This window comes from Eleutherodactylus coqui, chromosome 2 (assembly GCF_035609145.1).
Source record: "Eleutherodactylus coqui strain aEleCoq1 chromosome 2, aEleCoq1.hap1, whole genome shotgun sequence".
In the NCBI taxonomy this organism is placed as follows: Eukaryota; Metazoa; Chordata; class Amphibia; order Anura; family Eleutherodactylidae; genus Eleutherodactylus; species Eleutherodactylus coqui.
In genome coordinates this window covers 156,513,335-156,533,060 of record NC_089838.1, presented here as the reverse complement: position 1 = coordinate 156,533,060, position 19,726 = coordinate 156,513,335, and the positions used below count along the sequence as shown (strand labels likewise).

Sequence of the window (19,726 nt, the reverse complement as noted above, 5' to 3'; positions counted from 1 at the left end):
GTAATCCCTTTTTCTGCTTCTAAAGGCCCTTTTACATGGAATGTTATCATTAAAAAAATTGTTGGAATGTGCGAATTTGAACGATATCATTCAGTTTAAATGTGACCAATGATTGAAAGACGAAAGAGAATTTGTTCACTTCTTGTTCGTTGCAGGCATAAAGATAATAGTTGGCTTGTTGTGAACCGCGATCGTTTAGTCACATTCACTGATACAGCGAACTTAATTGTGAACCATTTTTCTGTCTATATAAATAGGCTGCATGACTGAATAAGTGAACTCCGCCATCGTTTGCTTGTGCGAATGATTTATCACTTTATGAGAGGCCTCATGTCCTCGGGCGGATCAGATTCAGAATACGCGAGCCTGTAGCAGAATCTGATCCAGCCCATGGCCGAGGACACTGCGGTTACCTGTCCGGGTCTTCTGCATGCTGTCTGGGTCTTCTATTTCTAGGTCTGCGAATGCGTGGGAAGCACCGGCGGGGCGCATGCGCAGCACTTCTTTTCTAAACTCCTGCTTTCCCCTGGAATCGGCGGCCCATCCGCAATTCAATGGCCACGGATTGGACGGCTTACCTTGACTTCAATGGAAGCCGTCTGTGAGGGATCCGCACTAAAATGGAGAATACAGCGATTTTTTTTTCCAGACCAAAAGGTCCACAAATCAAATCTGCATGCTTTATTTCATTTGCGGACACCCATGTATCCCTAGGGGTGGCTTGATTTACGGATCTTCAGTGCCGATTCTGCAAATCAGATCCACCTGTGGACATTGGGCCTAAAAGGGGCATAAAGCTTTGATCACAACAGCATTCAGAGCGTCCATCGCTGATTTCTGTGAAAATCTCAGACAAAACAGTGCTGTTCCATATGTCAGATCCCGTTATAGTGAATGGGATCTTTGTGGCGCCGTTCGGGTCCAGTATGTGCTTGATCCGGTACTTCCGAATTTACAGGTGTTTGGCTCCAAATAAAAGAGGGCTGTCTTACAAGTGTGAGCAAGTTCTAGATTATTCCGCACTGTCATTCCACATTAAACAGTCTTCAAACAACCTAATTTTACTGACATACCGTACGTTTGGGGAACTCAGAGTTGGTATGCAAATCTTATATATGAAACGCAAAATCTGTTTATTTGTGTCGTATATAAATCCACAGTTCTGGTCTGATTTGAGTAAAATTTTGCATGAGCGTTCTTCAGCACCCGGCAACGAATACTAGCGGAATTAAAAATCGAAAAATGGCAGACTTCAACTGCAATTTTTGTTGCCCATAGCAACCAATCACAGCTCAGCTTTCATTTCTTATACTGCTGAGGTAAAATGAAAGCTGCGCTGTGATTGGTTGCTATTTCTTATATTGCTAAGGTAAAATGAAAGCTGTGCTGTGATTGGTTGCTATTTCGTCCACTGGTGAGGTAAAATGAAAGCTGTGCTGTGATTGGTTGCTATTTCTTATATTACTGAGGTAAAATGAAAGCTGTACTGTGATTGGTTGCTATTTCCTATATTGCTGAGGTAAAATGAAAGCTGCGCTGTGATTGGTTGCTACAGGCAACACAGATTTTCTTTTGGAGAGCTTTCATATTGCCAATAGCAACCTATCACAGCTCAACTTGCATGTTACCTCAGCAGTATAAGAAATAGCAACTAATCACAGCGCAGCTTTCATTTCTTATACTGCTGAGGTAAAATGAAAGCTGCGCTGTGATTGGTTGACACTTTACCAAAACAAACTTTTCGCATGTCAGCTAAAAGAAGTATTACTGAAGATGATTGCGCATAAGGTTGATGTGCCAACTGTGCAGCGCCTCATAATCAAATTTTTGATGAACAAATGATTTGGCACCCCTGCAAAATGGCGGAGTAACGTCAGTTATTATGTAGAAGAAGGAAACAACTTTAAAAGCCCAATTTTCAATAATCAATCCCTGCGCTTGTAGCACTGTGCAAAGCGCGGGTATATCACCTAGTGTATTATATTAGACAATTTGGTGATGAAGATAGGTCATCATTAATTGTAAATGTCCACTTTAATTTCACATTAAGCCAATTACATTATGTATTAGGAAATCATGTAAAGGCAGGGATCTTTTCACGTCACTTAGGCTACCATCACTTGAGCGAGTGCGATACTGGGGCAAGAAACCCAGCCCAATATTGCACTTGTCAACATGCGTTTTACACCTCGCATTACGGAGGATCAGCAAGTGTTTCCCATTTAAACATCACATCGCAGGGCATGCAATGTGTTTGACTGTCCCATTGAAAACAATGGGCGATGCGTTCCAAAAGACTCGTAAATTAGGACATGCAATGATTTTTTACCTCGCAGCATCGCTGTGAGGGGAAAAAAAAATCGCTCATGTGTATGACTCCAGTTAATAGCATAGAGTCGTGCAAGTTTGGCGTGTCTTGCAAGACACGCACTCATGTGAATGCAACCTTATATATGCAATTTTAAATAATTTAACCCTCATTGCAAATTAGGTTTATTTCCCAAATTTACAAACTTCCAGCTATTTCCAAAAAAACAACCAGACAAGAACAATTTTGATAGCCACACACAACTAATATAACGAGTAGTTTCTCCAAATTCAACATAAAATGCCATTTTTAATGACTACTGCAGTCACAGAATTATTCAACCCCTGGAACAGAATCCTTCATAAGATCACACATTTGTAGAAAGAGGAAGCCATGACTGTCTGTGACCAGATTACTGAGGAGGCAGGTGGTCAAAAACCCTCCAGTGACTGCAAAAGACTGCAGCAAGATTTGGTGCCAGCAGGCCCTGAGGTTTCCATTTGCACAGTAAGGCTACCTACACCCTGGAGAGAATGATATTGGGTCAAGAAACTCGTCCTCATAGCGTTCTCAGCAATGTGCGTTTTTTTAATTGCAAAAATGCCTCCCATCACTTCAGTAAAGTAGCGATCCTCCAGTGCAGCTGTCAGCCGTGTCGAAGAACCGGCAAGCAATTTTCCATTGTTTTTAATGGGAAACCTCGCATCGCACTCGTGCAATGTGTTTTATTAACCCATTGAAAAAAATGGGCAATGTGTTCTGAGGAACGCAAATTTTTTTTCTCATGTATATGACTCCATTCAAAAGAATATTCATGTGAGACTTGTGCGTAAAACCGACTTAGGGCTTATTCACACGGGCATATTTTTCCTCCGTATTTTGTGAGCCCATAGCAGGAATGGAATATGAAAAGATAAAGTATAATGGAAAGTTTTGCATTTCTTCCGTATTTTGGACCTGCTCCTGGTTTTGGCCTGTGTGAATAAGCCCTTAAGGGTATGTTCAGTAAATTGAATTTTCATCTGCAAATTCTGCCTGGATGGGCAAAATCTGCATGCGGAATTCTTAAGCGGGAAAGCTTCCGCATTAACCCTTTCCAATCCAATTTTGGATTCCAAAAAGGCTTTCTCTTTTTACTGCCAGCTGCTGGCTAAAGTGTGTGTGTGTGTGTGTGTGTGTGTGTGTGTCAGTGTCAGTGTCAGTGTCAGAGAGGCTCCAACAGTGGGGCGGCTGGCAATAGACGGTAAAAATACCCTGTCGGACGTCTTCTGACATTGGAGCTGTACAAGCTTCAATCAGAATGTAGGGAGACGTCAGACAGTGGATTGGAAAGGGTTAATAGGCGACATGTTACTTTTTGACGTAGAAACTCTCGTTTCCAGGTCAGAATTCTGCATGCAGAATGTGCATATTGGCAGGGCAAAATCCGTGTGCAGATCTGCAGCAAAAACAGCTGCAGAATGCTGTGGCTTTTTGAGGTGGAATTCAGTATGGAAAATTCTGTGGCAAATTCCATTGTGTGAACATACCCTAAGGCCTGCAGACGGTCAGATTGGATCCCGCTGTGAGAATTCTCGCAGCGGGATGCAGACCTGTGCCTCTGCAGAGGGCTGCGGCTCACCCGCTCCCGGCGTCTTCTATCTGTGCTGTGTGCTGGCTGCCGGCCAGCGGGCGCATGCGCAGAGAGGAGCTGGTCCATCACCACTGACATTTCTGTGTGGGCCTCTGCAAGACCTGCACAGAAATAGGACATGCCGCAATTTGTTTTCCGCGTGTTTTTACGCGGACAAATCAAGGCAGTCTGCCTAGGATTGCATTTTCTAATGCAATCCTATGGCAGCGGCCACAGGCGGAAATTCTGCGGGAAAATCCGCTGCGGAATTTCCGCCCGTGTGCAAGCGGCCTAAGCACATATTAAATGCTGAAGGTCTTCATGGCACAAACCCCCTTGCCACGGTAACCTGGATGATGGTCACCAGTGAAGTTCTGCATCACTCCCCTTGCTGCACCAACTCCTCCTGCCAGCCCAACTCCTCCTGCTCTCAGTGTACACAATGTGCTGTAAAGCACCAGAGAGCAGGCGGCTCAGAGGAGTAGTCAGGCTGTGTTATGCTGAGTGACTGAGATGTCCCGGTCATGCAGCAAGTAGAGTGAGTGATGATGCAGAACTTCACTAGTGACCACTGGAAATAAGAGGGCTTTGGACTGCAGGGAGAATTGTGAGGAACACAATTACTTTAGCGGGGCACTGTAGAGGCGCAGGTATCCTGAGAGTACACTTTTAGGGCACAATTACTTTCAGGAGGCACTGTGGAGGCACAGTAACTTTTTGACGGGTACTGTGAAGGCACAATTACTTTCTGGGGACATAATTACTTTGTGATGGCACAGAGGAACTCTATTTGTAGAAGCACAATAACTTTATGGGCGCACAGAGTGGCTATATTACTTGTGAAGGGACATCATTTTATGAGACACAATTACTTTGCTGGGGCTCAGGAGGGCATTGTTTGGGCACAATTACTTTGAGAAGACACAAAGGGCACTAGAGGACAGAGGACACTATTTGTTGGTACCTAATTACTTTGTGGGGGCAGAAAGGAGTAGTGGAAGGACGGTGAGTGTGAACAGATGGGTAATGGAGGTCCGGGCCCAGATAGAGAAGATAATGGAAAGGGAACAACACAAATCAGAAAAGATGTTGGCTGTGATCACTGAAAGTAACTGCACTGTAATCACTATCATTGTTGAGAGTGGGTATCTGATCATTATATTGTGGCTGCATTACTAAGAGGTATACTAGAGCTGAACTGCTCTATCCGCTCCATCTGAGCTGACCATGCTATAAAAGATGTTATACTGTTTCTGTTATGTATATACAATACTTTTTTCTGATGTGGGGGGCAAAATATATGCCTTAAGGTTTTAAGACCTTAGCAACACCTCTGTCTACTAGTGCTGCACCAATGGGGCACTTAACAGACCCTGCAAGGCAGCTCAAAGTTCCAGCAGTTCACAGCCGTGTAAAGGAATGGGGGGAGGCTAAACTAAACTTTTGCATCAGGACCCATGAGCCTTTAGCTACACCCTTGAAACTGAACGCAGCTAGGGGAGTTAGAGAAACAACATAGCGCAGCATGCCAAGGTGTTTCTGTAATTTCCGACAACCCCCCCCCAGCCTCTGCATACAGCCATTTCGGAGGCCCTGGTGTGGGTCCTAGAGGTGGGACCCATACATATCAGACCTTTATGGTATGTCCTTTAGGCTGGCTACACACAGGCACATTTGCATCGCGGAATCCGGAGCTGGCAACCACCTCCAAATTCTGCAGCAAATAACTGCCAGGGCTTGCTATGGAAAAGCGTTTTTACCTGCCCATGAGCGGAAATCAACTGCGATTTTCCACTGGAGGAGGAAAAAGGAAAAATTGTGGCATGCTCTATTTTAGTGCATTTTTTGCACAGATGGCTTCTATTGAAGTCAATGGAAGCCGTCCGACCCGCAATTAACATTATGGACAGTTCGCGAATTCCACGTCATCACCTAGTGACGGCATGGTAAAATCTGTACCGCGCATGTCCGACGGCTCGCTGACCAGACCATCCGCAGTACAGATAAGTAGAAGACTGGTGTGCGGGGGTCACCGGCTGGGGACGGGGTCGAATTCTGCTGCAGGATCCCGCATCCAGAATCTGACCCGGTCGTATGGTACAGAATTATAATTCGGGCCAGATGCAGTGCGCCGGATGAGCCACCGGCTCGTTTATTGTGTGACTCTACAATGACTCGTCCGAAGACACAGAAAATTGACATTTTGAGGTGGATTTTATGGTATGTAATTCTGCCAATTTCTGGTCCACGAAGAGGAGGTAGGGGGGAGATTAACAATCCGCCATCTTATGTACACAAGGCATCCTCTCTTTGGCCGGCTTCACACGGGCGTAAGTGTATTTCCGCGCACATTTGTGCGATGTGCGTTGCATTTTTGCACATGTGTGTGTATTTTACTGTATTTTTTGCACACGCGTGCCTTTCCAGGGAAAGCCCAACTCCTCTCCAGGACTACAGGATGTGGGCTGAGGGCACCTGAGGAGGTAGGGTCCCTGTATACACTGGCACTGCCATAGCTGCCCCTCCACACACAAGCTGGAGTCCGGTACAGTGTGTCGTCCACATACAGCACTATGGCAGGCAGCAGGTAGGGGGAGGAGCAGCAGGCTGTGGTAATGGGGGCTGTCCTCCTCTGTCTCCTCTCCCCCGGCTCTATTCACTCTCAGTCAGATACAGCACGAAGATGGCGACAGTCGGAGAGGACGGGGAGCAGCCGTTCTCCTCGGAGCACGGGGACACCGACAATGTAAGCAGCTGTGGGAAGGGGGCAGCAGGGGGTAAGGCGGTGCCCGCCGGGACTAGTGCCATCCATCCCCGCGGGGACTATTACCTGTGTGCTCACGTAGTTGTACCGAGTTTGTCATTGCGCACAGCCCATTGTGGGAGAGGGATGTGTTGGTGGTTTTACATGGGGCTGCAGATAAGCCCACCGCTCACCATGCAGAGGAGAGCTGTGCTGCATGTGAATGGAGAGGGGAGCAGCAGTAAATGGCTGCTGTGGAGTATAAATAGTGGACATGTGCCAGCTCCTCTGTGCCCTGACACTGACATACTGGAGCTGTCACACAGGGCAGGCATGTCACCCACAAGCCTGCATTGTACTGGGGGACACAGGGGCTCAGTGTCTGCAGATGGCTCCTACAGGGTCCTTGCTGCATATGTATACAATGCTTCCACCTCCACTGGGATTTTATATATATATATATATATATATATATATATATATATATATATATATATATATATATATATATATATATACATATATATATATGCATTATTATTGCTGCATGTTCCTTCATACTGTACAGAATGGTTGCTAGTTGGCAGCCGCATTTCAGCCGATCTAGTGGTGCTGGGTACATTCCTGTATTCCCCAGCACTGGCTCATGTTGCTATCCCCTTACATGCGGGAGTCATCCAATAATCAATCTGCAGGGTCTTTAATTGTGATGCTGTTGATCTGCAGGAACCATCAGCAGAGCCCACATTCCAGCAGCCGCTTCACATCTGTCTTTTCTATTTCCATCTCGCCGTTCCGTCATGAGAGCAGTTTAACGGAAAGAAAACCTCCTCAGTTTTTGTGTCCATAGAGGTCAAAGACCTTCAGTTTCAATCCGTTTGTCTGGTTTTTTTGCCATTCCCGTTCTTTAAAATCAAACAAAAACACAGACACCTGCGCTTTTTCTTTTCATGATGAGGGTATGTTCACATGCACCAAAATCCGCGCCAAAGTCTGCAGCGAAACTGCACCAAAAATTGCAACATTGTTGCAGATTTTGATGTAGATCTGCAGCTGATTTCACCCTTTCAATAAAAGGGGCAATACCTGCCGGGGATCAGCACCAAAATACTTGTCAAAATGTGCACCAGTGATGCAGGATTTGACACAGAAATTATGCGAATTTTGGTGCGGAATTTTCATTGTGAATTACATATGAATGTGAACTGGAATGTGCGCTTTTTTATTTTACCATTGTGGTCAATGGGTGATGGAAGCAAACAGATTACTATGTATTTGTTCCCTTTTTTTCTTTCTGTTCTTCTTACAGAGGAGGCTTGGAGCGGAGAGGAAATCTAAAAAGCGGATCTGTTTAAATTGATTAAAAGCGAAAGTAACGTTTCTATTTTTTTGACTTGTCTGTCTGCAGGATCAGAAAGCATGTTTTCCGTTAGTTTCCGTTGCCTTCATTCTTTAAAAAACAGGATCCGTCTACAATATGCAGATGTGAGCGTGCTCCCTGCTGACAGATGCTTGATTCATTCTTGCTCTTTTTGCAGTGTTTTTTATTTACAGTGACAATATTTGTGTTTAAAAGTGTACAGTTGTCTTCTGTTGAAAAAGAAGTGATACAATGTAATGGATACATTGTTGCTCTATTGAATAGCACAGCAGTCAGTCTATGAAAAAATGTCTAATAGATTGTAATAAGACATACTTGTGGCTGACGTTTGGCCTATAGGAACTGATGAGGATGCCACATTATTATACATTTGGACCCTTTTTTTTGCTGCCCAAATAAAGACTGCATCTACCCCTTTTCTCCAAAAAGTGTGAGTATCGCCTTAACAAAGATCTGCCTCAGGATGCAAGCTGCTGTGTTCTTCCTATGCATCCCGCAGGCAGGAAGTTCAGATGTATTTCCACTTATAAATGTAATGATTCTTCTAGTAACATTACATTAGGAAGCATATAGTTATGCAATACCCTAATGTAACCTGTAGGGTATGTGTCCACACTATAGACTGGCCAAGAATCATAGCAATCATGTAGCAAATGCAGATTTCAGGGCACCCTCCAGCCGAAAACATCCATCGTGAGGGCACATGCTATAAAGATTATATTGGGGTATTATATTCTAAAAAATGGCAGATATGAAGGCGTGTTAGGATTTTTCTATATGTACTGTGCCCTGATTTTAATTTTTTTTCCATTGCATGAGATTTTGCTGTGCCCTTATTTCCATCCTACAGTGATCTAAGACTGAATAGATCATGGGGGTCTGGTTGTAGCGCCAAGGCTGTATGAGACCAGTTGTGTGTAACATCTACACTAAAGGGCTTTCTTAATATAATCACTACACCCCCACCAAATCCATGTCTGACAGGTATAAGAGTAACGATATGTTATCAACCTGCAGCTTGTGATGCCTATAAATCTTTCCTTCACACACACCTATATATTAGTTCTCGTTTGTTACTATTATTACTGGACAGTATCTAGAAATAGCTTTTCTTTGCTGTCATGAGTTAGCACATGAGCACTCCGTATACAATAGATCCCCTCCTGATCAATATCCCTGTTAGGGCCTCATTTGTCAGCAATGTCTCAGAGGAAGGGTTCTTGTTTCCAGTAGAAACCACAAGTCAGCCTTCATTTTTCCCATGTATTTTAGCAGCTGAAAGCTGACACTTTCCATTTTTTTCTATGTTCATTTTTAAAGCTGTTTTCTAACAGGGTTGGATGACCCTTCCTGTGCGACAGGTCTCCAGACGAGGGGTGGCATCCTGAAGGAGACCTTTTGGCTTAGTAGGAGCAATGGACAAGTCCTTGTTTTCCCTGCAGCATTGCTGAAATTAAACATTACCAGACAGCAATTGAAATCCGTGAAGCAGTTGTCATCCTTCAGAAGGAGAGACGCCTGTTGCAGCAGCTCCTTACTATGGTTGATAACAGCCTCTCCTAGGTGGAACGCCTGCCCTCTATTATATGAATTCATAAATGCCAGGGGTGAACTTGATCTTATGCCAGTTTCAGATGCGCGTATTGTAACATGCTCGTAATATGGATCCTTAATACGGATGTGTTACAGATGACATTACAACTGTATGCCATCAGTATTTAATCGTTATTTGATATGTATTTCTGCCATATTTGGTTTCATTGGTTTTATTTTCAACTGCTGAATACTGATCCATATTAGGCCGACTGCACACGACCGGGTCAGATTCCGCAGCGGAATCAGACCCTACCCCGGCAGCATCCACATGTACCTGTCATTCTTTTCTTCTTTCTGTACTGTGGATGGTCCGCATGGCGAGCCTTCTGACGGGTCGCGGGTTGGAAGGTTTCTATTGACTTCAATGGAAGCCGTCTGTGCGGAGTCCACACAGAAATGAAGCATGCTGTGATTTTTCCTCCACAAGCAGAAAATCGCAATTGATTTCCGCTCGTGTACGCGAAAAAGCATTTTTACATAGCAAGCTATGAACAGTATTTGCTGCAGAATTTGGAGGAGGACGCCCACTTCGGGCACCGCAATGCAAATCCACCTGTGTGCAGCCGGCCTTAGTGCAATAGGAAAGCGAAGTTACTCATAAGTGCTGCACATACGTAATGTAACAGCATTTATTACGCACTCATGGAGAACAATGGGGCTCTATCGTGCTTAATATGCGATAAAATAGAACATGCATACTTTTTTACATGCATATTATACGCAATATAAATACACGCAAATGTAAATGGATCAATGAAAATCAATGTACTTTCATTGCATCCATTCCAGGCGTAAATTGTGCACATAATGCACAATTAAATTACGCTCGTGTGAGCTTGCCCTTAGTCTGTGGAAATAAACGCATACCAGTCACCGCAAGTTACAAATCCTATTATCACACAAGAATAGAACCTACTTCGGTTTTTGCGTCTTGTACTTTCGGTGAGAGAAAAAACACCCATATAGATTAACCCATAGGAAATAATGGCTGATTACAAGGTGCGGGTTCCGTGTTGTGCAATCGCACAGGACCTGCTTACAATGTGTTCAGTCATGTCCTCGCGGTGTCACGTACAGGCTACACACATGTACACCGCCTGTGCTATACTGTGATATTTGGGAAACTAATAACCAGTTGTTCCTGTTTTCTGCGAGAATTAGCCTGGTAAATAAGCTAAGCAGACATATCCATTGCAGTGTTGATGTGATTGTTGGCCGCTGTATAGAGAATACTCCCACAGACTTGCTTACATAATGAATTTCCCCTATTAGGCTCCCGGACTAGTGTAGGAGTTTCAGCGAGATCAGATCCATGGTGACCTTTAGCCGGTGGCCCTCCTCCAGCACATAACGGGGTATGGAAAGGATACTTCTGGGTGTACAGTTTCAGGCTGGAAGAGGGGAATTAGTACATTATGCCCATAGTGTGTGATGCGGGGGACTTGAGAGCATTGCTTATGTGTTGCTGTGTGCTTTCTGCTTCCTGAATGCTAATGTGTTGCTAGGCAGTATGTTTATCACATAGGTACGATGACAAGTGACACTGCTGGGTAACCTCACAGTTTGTTGCTAATATAAAATCCTTCACATTTTTATTATTCTTTAAAGGGTTCTGCTTGAACAAAATCTGCACATATCCCACAAGTCTGTTTTTTGGACAATAGTATTTTTTTGGAAAATAGTGCAGTCTGTTAATTTTCCATTTAAAAAAAGGAAATCTAATGGAATGGAAGCAAATGGAAGCCTTTCTGTTTGCTTTCCACTTTTTGTAAAACCCAACTGAAATCAATGGGGGGGAAAAGGGAATCAGTTTTTTCCATTTTATTTCAGTTTTTCTCCTCCAAAAACGGAGCAGAGAGACGGAAATTCTGAACAGACCCTAAGGGCTTATTCATATGTCTGTATATCGGCCAGCTTTTCATGCCCGGCCGATATTTGGTGTCCCTTTCTGCAGGGGGAGGAGACGGGCTGGGAGCAGTGCACTGAGCTCCCACACCCTCTCTGCCCTCTCTTCACCCCCTCTCCGCCATTCACCACCATTTGCAATGGGAGGGGACTGGACAGAACTTAGCTTCACCCCGTCCCGCCCCTCCAATTGTAAACAGTGGCGAGGGGCGGAGAGGAGGTAAGAGCTCAGTGCACTGCTCCCGGCCCGCCCCCTCACCTGCAGAAAGCGACACCATATATCGGTCGAGCGTGAAAACCCGGCCAATATACAGACGTGTGAATAAGCCCTCAGCATGTGTGAAAGCAGCCTAAGGCTAGTTTCACATTAACGAGCGCAGTATTGGACCGTGAATCTCGACCTGATTTGACGCTTACAGCTGCAAGGTGTTTTAGTGTCAAAAATGCCTCCTATTACTTCAGTACAGCTGCTGAAAACCGCGGCTGAGGATCGGCAAGTGTTTCCCATTGCTCTCATTGGGAAACATTGCATCGCACTTGCATGCACAGCTCCGTGTGATGTGTTTTAGTGGGTGATGTTTTCCGAGGTAACACCCAACGATAGGATATGCTGAGCTTTTTTCCTACACGCAGGGAAAAAAAACAAAACAAAAAACGCTCATGTATTTGATCTCAATTCAAAAAATTGGGTTTATATTTGTGCATCTCGCAAAGCACAAATGTTGCATGCTTTTCTTGGCCTTGTGAATGCGGCTTAAGTCAATGGGGTCTTCACAAACTGCATTGACTTGCAGTGGAAGATGGTCATTCTGCGGATTTTGAAATCCTGAGCTCGTTCTTGAAGGAATGCCGTGGGTTATCAATGGACTTCAGTCACTGCAATGCAATGAGTGAATTCCACGGTGAAAAGCCATACGTGGATTTTGGTGTGGATTTACTCTATGATGTTTGATCATACCGGTACTGGGGCATTATGTCTCCACCAGAAATGTGGCTGGAGGTAGAGGGAACGCCCACAGCTTGCGATTGTTTGGAGGATACCGAGCTGAGTTGGAGACGTGTAAAGCCTTCACAGAGGTAGGGAGCTCCCTCTGTTGTATACTCGGCAGATTTTCATGGCAACAGGATTCCAGCTACAGGCGTCCTGCTTTGACATTCAGCTTCTGCGGGTCTGAATTGGCGGTCAGCAGCTGTCGTCTCCTTGGTCAGGGGTGAAAAACAGACATGCACAGCCCCAGAGGCCGACCTTGTGCAACCTCTGCTACAGCAATCCGTTGACAGAGGAAGGCAGTTCCCAGCTAAGCAACCGGGAGACGGGCTGACAGTCCTCGGGAGGTTCAGCCAGCACAGCGCTGAAAGCTGTGCTGATCACTACTCAGGTGCTACGTGGGTGTTCCCAGTCAGTGTGGCTTCCAAACCCATGTCTCCACCCATTCTTCCGATGGAGACATAATGCACCAGTACCGATCATATCCTTAGAATGAATCACTCATTTAAAACCTAAGCTATAATGAAATCATCCCTTAATGAAAAAAAATCTCTCCATTTGATAATGCACAGTTAATGCTCTGAGGTGACATGACTGCAAGTAATATATATTTCATGACAGTATTAGACGGGTCCTGAGTGCCAGACCGGCCAACATGTCCAGAAATTTCCTGCTGATTTCTGTTTGGATTATTTTGTGTTGATGATGATGAAGATGATGGAGCTGTTAGGCCCCTCTCACACGGGCGACAAAGTCACGCGATTTTGTAGCATTGCTACGATGCTACAAATCGCATGTATGAGAAGCCCATGGTTTCCTATGGGTTCCTTCACACATGAGATGTTTTGTAGCATGCTACAAAACGACACACAAGCCTAGCAGGTTAGGCAATATGCCCGCGACACACTAGGTTTTGTAGCCCATGTTTCTCTATAAAGCCTTCCTCTCTGTTGCATCGCATCGCACGAAAATGCGGTTTGCATGCGATGCGATGCAAGTTTGACAGTGGCAGATGCTACAAAGTCGCGTGATTTTTGTAGCGTCACATGCGACTTTGTAGCGCTACAAAATCGCGGTATTGCTGCAAGAAAATCGCAGCCATATCATACGGTGCAACAATGCGATATCGCTGCGATTTTCTCGCAGTGAGCGGTGTCGCCCGTGTGAAGGAGGCCTTATAGTCTGCTCCTTGTGAAACTGGTGTATCTGGAAGCAGCTGAACCCCCTCCCTTGCAAAGAAAAGTTTGTTAAAGGTAACCTGTAGAGATGAGCGAGTATACTCGCTAAAGGCAATTGCTTGAGTGAGCATTGCCTTTAGCGAGTACCTGCCCGCTCGAGACGAAAGGTTCAGGTGCCGCCGGCGGGCACGGAGCTGCAGGGGAGAGCGGTGAGGAACGGAGGGGAGATCTCTCTCTCCCTCTCTCCCCCACCGCTCCCTCCTGCTGACTGCCGCTACTCACCGCTCCCCCGCACCGGCACCCGAACCTTTTGTTCCCAGCGGGCAGGTACTCAATAAAGGTAATGCTCGCTCGAGCAATTGCCTTTAGCTAGTATACTCGCTCATCTCTCGTAACCTGTTGTCTATTAAGCAGCATAAATGAAGCTAGGATGGGCTCACACGAGCATGGCATCACACATTTTATTACACACCCATAGAGAACAGTAGGGCTCTGTCGCACGTAATACGCTGTAAAATAGAAAATGCCGCATTCTTTTTTACGTGCGTATTACACGCAATAAAACAACGCTAATGTGAGTGGGTCAATGAAAATCAATAGACTGTCATTGACTCCATTCGACTCCATTCACTGTGTATATTGCACATGTAATATGTGATGAGATGACGCTGGTGTGAGCCCAGCCTCAGTATAATCAGACTGCAGTCACAGACTGTTTACAAAGCATTGCTGCTTCATGATTCACAATATTACTTTATATAGAATTATTATTGTGGGGAAATCCAGATGACTTCATCCCCTCTTATTTCCTGTAACAATACGCTCTCCCGTACAGTCATTGCACTTGTCATGTGACCTGTAATCCTGCGCCAGGGAAGACGGTTGGACAGAACACAATAGGGAGGAAGAGACTCTTCCCTGCACCCTGTATTGTACACTGTGGGAGGTGCGGTGTATTATACCGCAGCCAGCAGCCCCCACTGACCAGACAACAGTAGACCTCCTGTAGACACCTCTTACTTTCTGCAATGCCCGTCCAATCCTACAGCTCTGTGTGTGTTGTATATCTTTAATAAGACTGCATCGCTCTGTGTCTCTGTGGAAAGTGAAGTGTTTGGACGGTTGGTGCTTGCTATGCTTAGGAACACTGCCAATATTTTGCTATATACAGTATGTAGCGGTGGGGCTTGTCTTGTATCAGGAGAGCATGTGATACTATGAATAATTGTGATGACTGCAGTGAATGTTGGTGTTTAAACAAGTTGCTCCCTTAAGGCCGAGCTCACACAAGAGTAAGTTTACTGTGTATTACGTACGCGGTGTATGCAGTCTTATATGCAATAACTCAATGGCAATCAAATACATTGCCTTTGGTTCGCTCACATTTGCATGTAAGAATTGCGTAATACACAAGCGCAAAACAGAACGCAGCATGTTCTATTTTGCCGCTTATTACGCGTGAGATCCCCTTGTTCTCTCTGGGCACATAATCAACAACAGCCATACACAATGCGTATGGACAGCGTATATACTTGCCGTTGCGAATCGAAAGCGCAGGAAATGTAAACCAACAAAACAACCCCAGTAAGGGCTCATGTCCACGACCGTGTATTCAACGCATATCAGGCATGCGTTACACGGATGTGTGATATATGGTGAATGGAGTCAATGGACTTTCCTTGATCCATGCACATGTGGACACTGCGTATAGATACACAAGAGAAATAAATCGCAGCATGCTGCATTTTCCTGTGTGCATATGCAGCGTGAGCCCTATACACTTGTGTGGGCTGCATATGATACGCTGTCCATATGCAATACATCGCGTATGGGCAGCGTTTTTATATGCATCTCTACTCTGAAACTGGGGAAGAGAAAAAATAAATTAAAAAAGTCACACTGCGCCATGTCTGTCTGTGTGTGCGTGATACGCGGGCATGCACAGTGCCATATGTGGTCTCTGCCAGCAGAGCGTATGGCTGTAAAACGGACCCAGAGTGTTTTACGCTAATGGCCGTGGGCATGATCAAATAAAAAGATACGCTGTCATGCCCATACAGTATCGCTGCCATACGTGGCTGGCTCCACAGCGGTCAGACCCTGCAGGACTCGCGCAGGATTTTACAATACGGCCGTGTGAGCCCAGCCTAAGGGAAAGTTACCAAGCAGTTTCCGGGCTGTACTATTGTAATATTTGCGCTCTTTTCGTGCTGCTTGCTGTGGATTTCAGCCTTTTGTAACATTTTCCCAACACTGTAAACTTTGTTATAAAATGTCACTTTAAAATTCATTCTTTAGTTTCAGTTGTTCTAAAATTAAACAGATGCGAGAAAATCTTGCTTTGGCAGGCAGATTGTAATTCCAGTGTCTCCTGTGCAGAAGATTTTGTGTTTAGAGGCAATGAATAATTAGTTGCTTACCTTACATTGGGCCTACACTGCAGGGATCACGTTACAGCTTACTGCGTTGTAGCATTCCTGGCCACGCAGTATACGCTCATCCACACACACGCTGACCGTAGACTCAATCATTATGTCTGCTGCTACACAATTGTTAGTTCTGTTCAATGCAAAGTATGTTCCACTCATGGTGACTCCTAACAGACCTGCTTACAAGTGTCACCAATATTGCACCATTTAAACAATGTGTGAGGCGAGGGAACAGGACATTAGCAACAACAAGAACAGCTTTCCATATGGATCCATCACCATTAGTCTAATAATGCAACATCTAACCCAGCAAGCATCCTGCTAATGATCAGATGGGCGGAATCCACAAGGTGACTAATATTTCCGGATTTATGAAGGCGATGTTTTTTGATCTATTCGCTGAGGCAGATGCAGCTGACTAGTTTTTTGCCTTTTTATGTAGGGCTGCTCATAGTCTCACGGCAGTATCTTCAGTAGTTATCACCTAAGGCCAGGCATAAAACCCTGCGTTACTCACGCAGGATTTAACCGCTGTGGAGCCGCCGGTGAGCTGGCCTTTCGCCGCGTATGGCAGCTATATTATACTACACATGACAACGTATCTCATACACACTGTCATGTGTAGTCTTCCTGATTTTTTTAAACATTTTTGTTTAAATTTCCCAAGCTGTTGCTTCACAGCAGCACATATATACACCACCCATATGCAGTAGGCGGCCTTGATTAATCGCCCATATAGAACAATGGTCTCTCTCTTGCGTGTAATACAAATCAAAATAGAACATATTGCATTATTTTTTTATGCAATGAATATACACAAGTCTGAATAGATCAGTGAAAATCAATGTACTTTCAGTGACTCAATTCATCACGTATATTGCGCATGTAATATGCAATGTAATCACGCTCGGATGCTTTTCCTGTGTGAGTTCTATCCGATGTTAAATGGAAGGAACTCGCACGGGAAAAGAACCCATTATTTTCAATTAGTTTATTCACACAGACTTTTTTAATCTTAGACCTTGAGTCCGAGAGAGAGAAATCGCAACATATACTATTTTTGGGTGATTCTTCTTCAAGAATCGCCTATTTCTTATGGGAGCGTGGCAAAAAAAAAAATCGCATAGCACTCTTATGCCATGTGATTTGCATGTGAGTTCAATACGCTTTTTTCCATTTTTTAATTATTGGAAACGCATGAGATTTTTTTTACTTTTCATCTGTGTGAAATACATATGTACAGCAGTGTGATGCGTTACTCCCGGGCCTCCTTCACGCAACCGTATATGTTTTTACGTATGTAGCGTATAATCGCATGATGACTTTTTGACACGATCGAGGTCCGATCTTAAGTTGCGTATTTCAGGCCTCTTAAACACGCGATTTGGATGTGAGAAAATCGCATCACTGTCGCTGCTATGCGCTGGTGATTTTCTCGCGTCAGATGCGATTTTTCACGCTAAAATTCTAACAACGCATGGCATGTGGTCCCGATTTCATAGCGAGAGAATTAACTATCAGGCAGGGTAATTCACTCCCTTTTTTTACAGCAGCCATAGACGTCTATGGGAGCTTGCTGCGTTTCACGTTGAAAGAGAGAGCAAAACCCTTTTCTCCCAGCGTGTAAAATATACGTCTGAAAATGGTTCTAATATTTTTTCACGCGTGCACATTTAATCTGGAAAAAAACGTTCGTGTGAATGAAGCCATTAAAGTCCAATATTTCCTATGGTCACGTTTTAGGTGCTTTTTTTTTTTTTTAAACGCAGCTAAATCAGACCGGTATGGCACTTGTAAACCTGTGACTATATTGTGATGTGTTTTGTCACTAAAATGCATCATTGTGCAAAAAAACCCCATGTGCTTCCAATAGTTAAAAGTGAAAAAAGCATCACTGTCACATGCACATTTCATGGCATTTTCACGCTCCTGTAGGAAATAAGGCAATTCTTGAAGAAGAATCACCCAAAAATAGGACATACTACAGTTTTTCTATCTCGGTTTTATCAGTCTAGGAGAAAAATGACCCATTTATATGAACTCATTGAAAATAATGGGTTGTTTCCCTGTACGAGTCCCTTCATTATCACATCGGATGGAATTCACACGACTGTATACATAACATGGTGCATGGGTCACGCAGTGGTTTACTGGTCTGTGAGCCGGCAGCGAGTGCACAGTGCATGATAGTGTATCTCACGCACACGGTCATGTGCTATGCTATGTGACTTCTTTTTTTTTTTTTTATTTCCCACTCTGTTTCATAGCGGAGTCGCGTATGTATCATCGCCCATATGCAATGTATTGCGTATGGACAGCTTTGCATGCTGCGTGATATGTGGTGCAATACAGCATGTTGTGATCTTTTTCACGCGCATATCTACATCCAGTGTTTACACACTAATGTGAACAGACCAATGAAAGTCCATGTACTCTCACTGACTTCATTCACCATGTGTCATGTGGCTGTGCATCGTGTGTAATATGTGTCGAAATCACAGTCGTGTGAATGAGCCTTAGGAGTCACATGAAAAACACATGGATATGAATCAGTTCGGAAAAAGAAAAGCTCTTGTCATTTATTATCAAGGTATTATAATTTTGACCATATTTTGTGCTTCTTTGCTGAATACTACAGTTTGCTTATTATAAGAAATATTATTAATATGATGTCGCTAAGGATGTAGTGAAAGCCTTTTTCATATGGGCGACAGCGATATTGCCGTGAGAAAATTGCAGCTGTGTTCTGTGCGATATCGCTGTGTTTTCTCATGGCGATATCGCAATCTTGTGTCTCTACAATGTTGCGTGACTTTGTAGTGCCTTTTAATGGAATTTTCAGAGGGAAGGGGGGGCGCCTTGAAATAGAAGCCCTACCACTAAAATAAGCCCTATCTGCCTTTAAAAATGAAAAAACTCCCAACACATCACCTATCAGGCACTGTCCGCAATGGTGCACTTCTCCGCAGCTCCGACACACTTTGCTTGTACTTTTCATCAGCGCTTCCTGGTCAGAAGTTCAAAAACCTGGCTTCCAGGAAGCGCTGGTTGTGATTGGTTCTCGAGCGACGAAGCTCAGCCAATCTCTGCAGTGCTCGATGAACCAATCACAGCTATTCAATGACCAGAAGCGTTGGCTGAAAACTACAAGCAAGTGTGCCAGACCTTCAGAGGAGAAGTGCGGCGGAATGGAAAGCGCCTTTTAGGTGATGTATTGTGTTTTTTTTTTGCTTTTTAAAGGCAGATACTTCGTACTGTAAAAGTTGCACCGCACGAAAACCAGGACCATAGGGAAATGTGGGCTACAAAACATAGCAAATCGCGGCTGTATAGAGCAAGCCACGATTTTTTTCATTGCAATGTCGCATGCTACAAAACATGTGAAAGATGCCATTGGAAAGCATGGGCTTCACATACATGCGATTTGTAACACCGTCGCAGCGCAAGAAAATTGCGCAAGTTTGTCGCCCATGTGAAAGCATCCTAAACCTTATGATGCAAGAAGACGTTTGGCCACCTTTTGCCCTAGAAAGAAATCAAGGCTTAGTTAATAAATAATGCAGCACAGAACATATTATATAAGGGA

General features: G+C 44.4%; 1 protein-coding gene across 1 annotated transcript in view; it reads left to right on the top strand.

Moving 5' to 3' along the window:
* The first annotated feature begins 6,542 nt into the window (after positions 1-6,542).
* The window catches only part of CTTNBP2 (cortactin binding protein 2), a 111,579-nt gene continuing 98,395 nt past the window's right edge, over positions 6,543-19,726 (top strand). The window contains exon 1 of the mRNA XM_066591818.1: positions 6,543-6,666. Coding sequence (XP_066447915.1) covers positions 6,604-6,666 — 63 coding nt within the window. The 5' untranslated portion in view covers positions 6,543-6,603. The remainder of the gene's footprint in view (positions 6,667-19,726) is intronic.